The 10,770-nt window shown below is 39.6% G+C and overlaps 1 protein-coding gene across 1 annotated transcript; it reads right to left on the bottom strand.

Annotated features, from left to right (window-relative positions):
- Positions 1-752: 752 nt before the first annotated feature.
- Positions 753-8,953, bottom strand: rtn2b (reticulon 2b). Its single transcript, XM_085288633.1, has 7 exons — positions 8,862-8,953; positions 4,623-4,830; positions 4,372-4,510; positions 3,960-4,029; positions 3,241-3,287; positions 3,012-3,070; positions 753-2,888 (listed from the first exon to the last, which is right to left on the bottom strand). Exons 1-7 carry the CDS (start codon positions 8,872-8,874, stop codon positions 2,786-2,788), a joined length of 639 nt encoding a protein of 212 aa, XP_085144759.1. The 5' UTR covers positions 8,875-8,953; the 3' UTR covers positions 753-2,785.
- Between the last annotated feature and the right edge of the window lie 1,817 nt (positions 8,954-10,770).

Genomic DNA, 10,770 nt, shown 5'->3' with positions numbered 1-10,770 from the left:
TTAAAACTTGGGTGGCTGCAGTCTTACCGTCGAGCCTGTTTACACAGTGGAAAACTGCTAACCCTTTGGCACAGACGTCGTTTTCACAGCACAAAACTACAAGCGATGGAATAAATGATGCATTAATTCCATTTAGATGTTTCTCTATCAGAGTCCTGGTGCTGTGATTGCTCCCGCCGTCATGGCTCACTGAGTGTTGTTACATTCTTTATAACACCAGCTGAAATATACACTATGAAAGAAGTTAGCTTAGGCAGTGGAGGAAAATTGATTAATTAAACACTACTGTGCAAAAGTGAAGAGTCACCCCTCCTTTCTTTATGTTTTGCTTCCTAGGAGCCAGACTTTCTTTTCATTTAAAAGTGATATTTAACAATGGATCTGATTTCAGAAGTTTTTCTCTGCTTCAGCTGATCCATCTGCTGTTCACTGAAGTCTCATCAGAAATGGTCTCAGTGGGGTGGGGTGTGGGGGGAGGCTGTCAAAAAGCCATTCTTAAGGAAGGGAAACAAGGAGAAAATGCTGACATATGGACTAAAAATCAGCTGCAACAGGTCTCTTGGACTGATCGATACTGAATAAAGTTGGTTTTACCAAATATTGACTTTCACGTTCAATGGAATTGTACAAACTGTTTTTGCCTTATATACTGTATTTTCATGTATACTTACTTAAACAAATAAACGAGGGGTTGAGCTCAAGAGTTTTGCATGGTACTGTTTGTGAAGGCACAGAGGAAACTCGTCTTTATTTGTAGTAAACAAGATTTTATTTGGGAGCAAAATTACAATAGAACATCACAATAAAAAAAAATCCATTACAAATACAGAGTAGACCTAAAACATGGGCTAGCAGATGATGCCTGACTTTAGGCAGCTGTTATTTAAGACCATGTGTTTATACTGATGATTGTTATTACAGTGACTAAGAGAAAAAAGTCTGCTAATTTCACACGCAAAGTGCGCAGTACCACTGATACTACACTAATTCTGATATTGCACTAATGCATCATTTATGCAATCAACAGTTTTTGTTTAGAATATCCACGTTTTACTGTTCTCTGTATACTGCAGAGGTGGGTAAATATTGTTGAAGATTAGAAAAAATACTCTTTCTAAAAATAAGACTTTTGAAAATAAATCGACAGAATATTGTTGGTAAATAAAAGCATAACTATCCAACATGAGTTTTACACGCTCATTAAGACACATTAGTATGAGCAGCAGCTTCTTTTTTATGGTCTAAAACACGGAGCGTTAGAGGCTTAAACGACACTGCTGACTACTGGCTCAGGCTTGGCAGCTGGTTGCTACAATAACGAAAGAGTTCACCCAAACTCTTCTTTCCCATTCGCCCACATGTCATGTTGTTTTCTGTGCTCATGTTTGTACAAAGTCACCTAATTTCTATGTTTACAGCATGTGGTAGCAACTACTTCTAGATAAGTGGTAAAAGTGTAAAAAGCATGTTTTATACTTCACAAACTGTAATGCTGTGGGGATATATTCATTATTTTGGGGGGAAAGAATGAAATTAAAGTCCACTATTTTGCCATCAGTGCTGATAATTCCATGAAATTCCTGAAACTGCACCAAATTTGACTATAACTGATTTAATGGCTTCCTCAAATGTTCCCTGAAAGCAGTTTAAGCATCTGGTTCCTGCAGTTATGGACATGTGATAATTGATTAGCTAGTTAGTGATGGCTTAGCAAGTCGTAACTCAAAACAATGGAAGATTAGTGAATACAGCCATAATACTAAATTACTCTACACAGCGCTGTACTCATATTTATATGCACAGCGAAGGACAGAAGGACAATAAAGCAAGGAATGCTTTACCATTTGATTGACAAGTCATTAGCCAGGGAGAGTGTGGTGTCACCCAGTTACACAACGAAAACCGTCCCACACTCATGTCGTGTGGTTTAAAAAAACATGGCAATTTTTTTTTTAAAAACATTGGGTGATTTCATGGTTGCTATGTCTATCTTTTGTATACAGTCTAAGATGTTATCTAGAAAGTGCCTTTTTGTGTTTTGATCAATCAAAATGAACTGCATTTACTACAAGAGTCAATATTCCTCCCACTTGTTAAGAGTTGTACTTTTTTTATTAGCAAACTGCTTTCCCCACAAATATGAGGTCACTGTTTGTTTCTAATTAAAAGTGATTAGCACTAAGATTAAAGGAGAACACTCTCATTATTTCTCATGTAAGTCTTTTAAAGGTTGTGGGGCTGGCTGCTTACCAAGCTTTTTCCTCGACTTAGCAAGTGCAGCACTATTAATGCTGATTAATAGCAGGCGATGTTCATGTCTTTTTATTCTATGAAGCTAACAATGAATGATGCTTCATAATAAAGGCAGCAATAATGCTGCAGGGCTTCATTATAAATACTTCCACAGTTTGACAGGAACACAGCGGACTAGTTATGTAAAAATACACTTGTTATTAAAGAAAAAAAAAAGCTGTGATGTTCTGTGCCATCCATAGCCCACTCGAAGAGTATGACTGTGTGAACTGGTTCTATTAGACGCTGCCCACAGAGAGCATCACAGTAACTAAAATTCCCCTCCTCATACACCTCCTCATCCTCTCCCTCCTTCAGTGAATGGCAGCTTTGTTTAAGCTGTCAGGATCAATTATATCTTGCTCCCATAAACAAACATCATGGTGGAGAAGTGGAAACGAGCAGCCCCTCCAGCCGCCCCCCAGAGGATGTGCCCTTCCAGTCTTTCCCCAAATCCCAAATGCTGGGTGTTTTCAATACGTGACCAACACAGTTACTTTGACTTGGCTTTCTGTTTGGGCACATTCACAGCTGAAATTGCAGGTTTTGGTGCAGGGGCTGGAGGGGGCCTCACCGAATCGTACACACTGGAGAACCTACAACAAAACGGGGGCATCACAATGAAGAAAATACCAGCACCGAAGAAAAAGCCACAATTTTGCTAGCATGACATGACCAAGAACAGAAAACAATATCACATAAATGGGTAGCTCACTTACAGGCTTTTGACTCTCTTTAGAAAAGCTCTGACGGCTCTAGCAATCCTTCTTATCCGCACCTGTCACCAAAATATCACAAAGGTCAGTGCAAACCAGCAATTTCTGCATCTTACGTAGAATTACATGCGATTTTTACTAAGATATGTTTCTGTTTTGTTTGGTTTTAACTATTAATCAATTTTGCTGAATCATTTTCATTGAAATTTTTTTTAACATAAAATAAACTCACCTGCTGCTTTTTGTACAGCAAAGGAAGGGAGAAAACAGCGATCACAGCTGGACAGACAAATTATTCATGTAAATGACTGGACTGCTACTTTTAGAGCACTCTAGCTGAGCACTCTAAACACTTTCTACTACCAGCCACATTCATCCATTCACACACACATTTAGGCTCCACTTTCAATCTTTGATTTTGAGAGCTTTGTCTAACATTCACACACACACACTTCAGTAGATGCATCAGAGGCAGCTCAGGGCTCAGTATCATGCTCAAGCATGCTTTAATATGCAGTGTTGAGGAGCCAAGGATCAATCTACCAACCTTCCAATCAGTAGATGACCCACTCTACCTCCTGGGCTTTATGTCACTTTAGCATTGCACAAAAATAATCTAATTGGTTCTAATGAAAACATTCTCCTACTTAAATAATTGGTGCAAACCAGTCATCTGAGGCGACTGATGGAGGCATGACTTCAAAAGGAACTTGAGGTTTGCAGTAAAAGTTATTCCTTAAATCTTAACCGTCATGTGCAAAGTGCTTTTTTCTGCCTAAACCCAGTCACACTTTAACTACTGAGATGATAGATCACTCATGAGTCTTACAAAGAGGAAGATACATTTGAAGGTGCTGGGAGCTTAATATATGTAGGTGGAGGAAAGAGACATGGAGGAAATTAGATACGTGTGTTAGCACAAAGCATAAGTATACAGCGGGTGCAACTTACCACTTATTACCAGGGTCAGTCCATTAGTTTGGATGCCAACATAGGTCAGCAGATACAGAAGCACAACAAACTGAGAGAAAGAGCACAGAAAAAGATTACTGAACAGTTTAATAGTTTAGTTTATTAACTGTAATTTGATTTGTGAATGATGCTGCTTTAATAAATGTCTCGCTGAGATTTAAAGCTGCTGAATGTAGTCTTGATCCCATGAGAAAATGAACACTGCATGGTGGCTCTGTTTAATTTTTAGCTGCTTTTAAGCAATATAGCCTGGATTAAAACAGTACAGCTGCTCAGAGCCCCACATGAGCGTGTGTGGTGTGTAGCTGCCACCAGGTGGCACCAAAGTCAAAAAGTCTTTTAATCTTGGCTTTGTGACATCTATACTATTGCTTTACCATCACACTCATACCTTAATAGAGTCAAATATGTTTTCAATGAAAATGAGCCGTTTGATTTCTGTGACAGCAAATGCGATCAGCAGCACCGTCTCCTCCACCAGCATCACCGTCTCCTTATTTGTCAGAGAGCTGTCGTAATCCAGACATGACCTAAGCACAGGATAACACATTTGTGAGAAAGTTCAACATGCTTCCAGAAAGCAGAGGAGCAGCATATTTAGCTGGAAAAGAAAAACCTGTGTGTGAACACTGATGGACTCACTGAAAGGGGTGAACCCCAGGGTTCCAGCGCAGGAGCTCCAGGAGCTTATAATAAAAACGGAGGGGGAAGGTGATGCACATGACACCCAGAAAGACGTTGGAGACCACAGTCACGGCACTAAGCTGGAACAAGCTGGCCAGACCGATTACCAGCCCTGTAAACACCACACCAGTCCTCCACATGTGGCGCCAGTACACCAGATCCACAACTGCAAAGCAATTAAGCACAAGACATCATCTTAAATGAGTGATGCACAGAGAGCGCGGTATATCTGAGTGAATATGCAACTGAAATGGGAAGTTGTTAAGCTTAAATTAGATACAGGCTAATGTTTCTTATACTTCATGACCTGACTGTGAAGCAGGGTTACCAAGAGTGGTAACATGACAGAAGGGTGTAGAGAAGTCGATAAAACTGGAGTGGAGATAAAACTAGCAACGAGGCAGTAAGTAGTTCAAAATGAGGAAAGTACTGAAAACCCAGGAAAAGAACTTATCTATCTCTACTTATTTTAATCCCACAGAGGTCAGTTATGTTGTTGATAATTTTACTTCTTCACTGTGTAGGACTCTGGATATTGTAGCTCCTCTGAAAAAGACCTCCTACTATAACTCTCAAATCAAATATGCACCTTAAAGCAGATAACTCCAAAGCTGGAGAGTAAATAGGATCTCAGTAATTTAGAAGATTGTCATTTAGTCTGGAGAAATACTGCTGCTTTGTAAAAAAAAAAAAAAAAAAAAAAAAAAGCCCTTCGTAAAGCTAGAAAACCTTACTGTTCATCACTGATTGAAGAACGTAAGAACAGCCCTAGGTTTCTCTTCATTAGTGTAGCCTGACTGACAAAAAGTCAGAGCACTGTTAAGCTAACCATTCCTTTAACATTAACATTAACATTATTTGAAGAATGTCAGTCAGGTTTCAGAGCTCATCACAGCACAGAAACAGCTTTAGTGAAGGTTACAAATGATCTTCTTATGGCCTCTGACAGTGGACTCATCTCTGTGCTTGTACTGCTAGACCTTAGTGCAGCATTCGATACTGTCGACCATAATATCCTATTAGAGCGATTAGAACATGCTGTAGGTATTACAGGTACTGCACTGCAGTTGTTTGTATCATATCTATCTATTAGACTCCAATTTGTGCATGTAAGTGGAGAGTCCTCTTCACACACTAAGGTCAATTATGGTGTTCCACAGGGTTCAGTGCTAGGACCAATTCTGTTTACATTATACATGCTTCCCCTAGGCAGCATCATTAGAAGACATAGCATACATTTTCACTGCTATGCAGATGACACCCAGCTCTATCTGTCCATGAAGCCAGATAACACACACCAATTACTTAAACTGCAGGAATGTCTTAAAGACATAAAGACCTGGATGGCCGCTAACTTTCTGCTTCTTAATTCAGATAAAACTGAGGTTATTGTACTCGGCCCAGAAAATCTTATACATATGGTATCTAACCAGATTTTTACTCTGGATGGCATTACCTTGGCCTCCAGTAACGCTGTGAGGAACCTTGGAGTCATTTTTGACCAACACATGTCCTTCAATGCATATATTAAACAAATATGTAAGACTGCGTTCTTCCATTTGTGCAACATCTCTAAAATTAGAAATATCCTGTCTCAGAGTGATGCTGAAAAACTAGTTCATGCATTTATTACTTCCAGGCTGGACTACTGTAATTCATTATTATCAGGATGTCCTAAAAACTCACTGAAAAGCCTTCAGCTAATCCAAAATGCTGCAGCAAGAGTCCTGACAGGGACTAGAAAGAGAGAGCATATTTCTCCTGTTTTGGCTTCCCTTCATTGGCTTCCTGTTAAATCCAGAATTGAATTCAAAATCCTGCTCCTCACATACAAGGTCTTAAATAATCAGGCCCCATCTTATCTCAATGACCTTGTAGTACCATATCACCCTATTAGAGCACTTCGCTCTTGCTCTGCAGGCCTACTTGTTGTTCCTAGAGTATTTAAAAGTAGAATGGGAGGGAGAGCCTTCAGTTTTCAGGCCCCTCTTCTGTGGAACCAGCTTCCAGTTTGGATTCGGGAGACAGACACTATCTCTACTTTTAAGATTAGGCTTAAAACTTTCCTTTTTGCTAAAGCATATAGTTAAGGCTGGACCAGGTGACCCTGGATCCTCCCTTAGTTATGCTGCAATAGACGTAGGCTGCCGGGGGATTCCCATGATGCATTGAGTTTTTCCTTTCCAGTCACCTTTCTCACTCACTATGTATTAACAGACCTCTCTGCATTGAATCATATCTGTTGTTAACCTCTGTCTCTCTTCCACAGCATGTCTTTTATCCTGTCTTCCTTCTCTCACCCCAACCGGTCGCAGCAGATGGCCGCCCCTCCCTGAGCCTGGTTCTGCTGGAGGTTTCTTCCTGTTAAAAGGGAGTTTTTCCTTCCCACTATCGCCAAAGTGCTTGCTCATAGGGGGTCATATGATTGTTGGGTTTCTCTCTGTATCTATTATTGTATGATCTACTGTACAATATAAAGCGCCTTGAGGCGACTGTTGTTGCGATTTGGCGCTATATAAATAAAATTGAAATGAAATAAAAATGAAATACAAGATCTTGAATAATCAGGCCGTATCACCCCATTAGCTCTCAAACTGTGTGCTTACTTGTGGTTCCTACAGTATTTAGAAGTAGACGGAGAGACAGACGCCATCTCCACTTTTAAGATTGGGCTTAAAACTTTCCTTTTTGCTAAAGCACATAGTCAGTGCTGGATCAGGTGAACCTGAATCCTCCCGTAGTTATGCTGCAGTAGGTGTAGTCTGCTGGCGGATTCCCATGATGCATTGAGTATTTCTCCTTCAATCACAATTCTTACTCTCTTTTTGTTTATACATCTCTCTGCATTTAATCATTACTTATTGTTAATCTCTGGCTCTCTTCCACAGCGTGTGTTTTGTCCTGTCTTCCTCCAGTCGCAGCAGATCGCTGCCCCTCCCTGAGCCTGGTTCTGCTGGAGGTTTCTTCTTGTTAAAAGGGAGTTTTTTTGCTTCCCACTGTTGTCAAAGCGCTTGCTCACCGGGGCTATATGATTGTTGGGGTTTTCCCTGTTTTCTTGGTATTACTGCAGGGTTACATTAGGGTTACCTTACAATATAAAGCGCCCTGAGGCTGTTGTTGTGATTTGGTGCCGTGTAAATAAAAATTAATTCATTCGGTTTTGAAAACATATGAGGTATACAAAAGATGCCATGTGCTACTTTTGCTAGTACAGTGAATGTTTTAAACTAAAGTTAAACAGATGCTATGAGTTGCTGTATCATATTCTCCCTTTTCTCTCTGATAAGTCCCACTGTGGATATTTGAACTGTTTTGAGCCATAAATAGAGACTGAGACTTTTTCACATGGTCTCATAAAAGTCATCTAAAATTCTCTCTACCACAACGACCACAGCCAGCGGGTGTTTGAAAAATGGACACATTGTTATTTAAAGTGTGGATAAGAAAGAGAAAAGGGTAACGAAGACAAATGACAAAACAATTTTACAGAAAATGAAGGACACCCTCACCTCGTTTCATGCCATGCCATGCTCCTTTATTAAAGGAGAAAATCTTTCTGAATGAATGCTGTTTTTAATGGGATCTGTACATGTCTGAAAGTAAATCATAAATCCTTAGATTAGACACTAGATCCTTACCCACCAACATTACACGAGCATCCTAACTGCAGCACAAATTTAAGATCATTTTATGATTAAAACAGATTATTTAAAAGCAGCAGAGTATTGCTGGTTTTCATAGTTGGGTTTCCTGAGAATTATAAAAGTAGATGTATTCTTATTCATTTATAAAAACAGAAACATTAATGCTGTCACACCAGTGAAGTCACTTCAAAGCTGGGCACAAGTACGCCCTCTCATTCTTATCCGAATAACTGGAGTTATGTGTTATCAGAAGTAAAACAGCCCTGACAAGACAGCATTTCTTATCTCCTATAACAATTTAAGCCTTTACAAATAAAACAAACTACATTCAGTCAGCAGTGGGCTCTCATTTAGCTCAATCCCATTCAGCCCATCTGTCGACCAAATGAAAGACACACTGGATTCAGTGTTTAACTTGCCATCCTGCCTGCATTCACACCTGCACAGCAGAGGGAAAGTAAATAAATTCCCTTCTTCTCCACCTGACAGCTGCACTCTGACCCCGTCTGCTCTCCTTCACTTTACTTAAAGCTGTCAATATTGATTTCCTTACGTTTGGTGGCCATTTCAGCGGCGGTCCTGCTTGCTCTCCTCTCTTTCTTGTGCTTCCACCGTTGGCTTGCACTCCAGGCTTTTTTTGGCCACCCCAGCTCCGTCAGCAATATAAGGCCCGGCTGGCCTAATTTTATCCTGTATTGGATTCACACACACTCAAATTGGGAACTTGAGACTTGAGCATGTACATGCCCCACAGCTTGTAGAGGCTAATGCTTCCTCAACCAGTTGGTGGCTGATTTGCACACAGAGGCCTTTCCATGCACGACAGACCATGACAGTTTTTTTTAACGTAAAATGATCATCAATCCAAACTGATAAGAAAACAACTAATGTTAGCAGGAAGCTAATGCCAAAAGCACTGACATCAAGCTGAATACATACAGTCACTGCAGTCACTTGCCACGTTTTACAGATAAGCAAGAAAGATGAGTTTCTCTATAGATTTATTATTCACTCTGCACAAATATCCCTCATGACACCTTCTGTGTGTCAGACCAAAACACGGAGCCAAACTCGCCTCGCCATCTGTATATTTAACACTTTCACTCACACCTTTAAAGCTCTAAAGATAACATAAGAACAACCTTATAAAAGAGGAAATCCATGTTAGAAAAGCACAGGCTCAGATGTATACTATAAAAGGGAGCTGTACTAACATTTGTATTTTAAAAAGCCATGATGTGTTTGCTGTACGGTATTTAGTACGAATTAAGGGTGTTATATAACTGTTATTCAACAACTGATATATTGCTAATTAATAGTGTCTAATACACATATGAAAATAAAAGTATGTACTTTTTTTTGTATGCTCTTCTACATTTATGGTTGTAGAGGGCTATACTGACGTGTCCTATCCTAGCACTGTGGCTTCATATCAAAAGGATTCTTGCTGGACCCTTCTGAGTTGCATTAGGATGTTCTTCCTGTGCTTGTATGGCTCTCGACAGTTACTCTAGAGAGCCATGTAAGCAGAATAAGGGCATGTATGTTAGATTAACTGGTGATTCTACACTGATCATACATTCAATTCAGATTTATTTATATAATATAACTCCAAACCACAACAGCAGTCACCTCAAGGTGCTTTATACTGTAAAGTAAAGACCCAACAGCATCAAAGCGAAAACCCTAATGATCCGACGATCCCCTATGAGTGCAAGCACAATGGCAATGTTGTTCATGAAAACGAGATCTCTGCAGTGAAAATCTGACATTAGCGTGAAAAAAAGGATGGAGAGATAAAAACTGTTGATCAAGCCGAGGAACATCTAACACATCTATTCTGCCTCCTCTTGGCAGGTGGTGACAAAACAAACTAAGATGTTTATTTTTATGGCGTGTATCACTTTGACAAGTGGTTTTTACACCATCATGACTTATTAGGTGTTAAAAAAAAATCCTCCCTTCTTGTCTGATTGCAGCTTTACTAATATCTGTACCCAAGTCAGAGTAATGTGGAGAATTACACAGTGGTGATGTCACTGATGTTCACTGCACAGATGTAAGCTGTTGTTTGGGGAACGGGGCCAAACAAAAACAGCTGTAAGTCCTGTTATGGTGATTAATCATGAAAATAAAAATTGCAGTTTAAATGGCGAAGACACGCATATTTCTGCCTCTGTGATTATAAAACGCAGGAATTTTAAAAGTTTAAACAGTTTCAGTTTCTAAATAACATCAGAAAAAATAAGTAATAAAATAAACATTTCATTACTGAGCAGATATTGCAAAAAAATACAGTCTATCTCCCGCCTAAAGAATGAACGCAGCTTTGATTTCAGGAAAAAACACCTGTGGTTTGAAGTGTATGTACTATTATTGTGTTTAATAAACAAAAAGATAAGGACAATATACGATCAGTTTAACAGGATCAACCTCCAACCTCTGTGTGTCTTCTTCAAACC

This window comes from Mchenga conophoros, linkage group LG10 (assembly GCF_057382185.1).
Source record: "Mchenga conophoros isolate Kocher_MC1m ecotype Shallow Benthic linkage group LG10, M_conophoros_male_GT1.1, whole genome shotgun sequence".
NCBI classification, from domain to species: domain Eukaryota; kingdom Metazoa; phylum Chordata; class Actinopteri; order Cichliformes; family Cichlidae; genus Mchenga; species Mchenga conophoros.
This window is presented reverse-complemented; position numbering and strand designations above follow the sequence as displayed.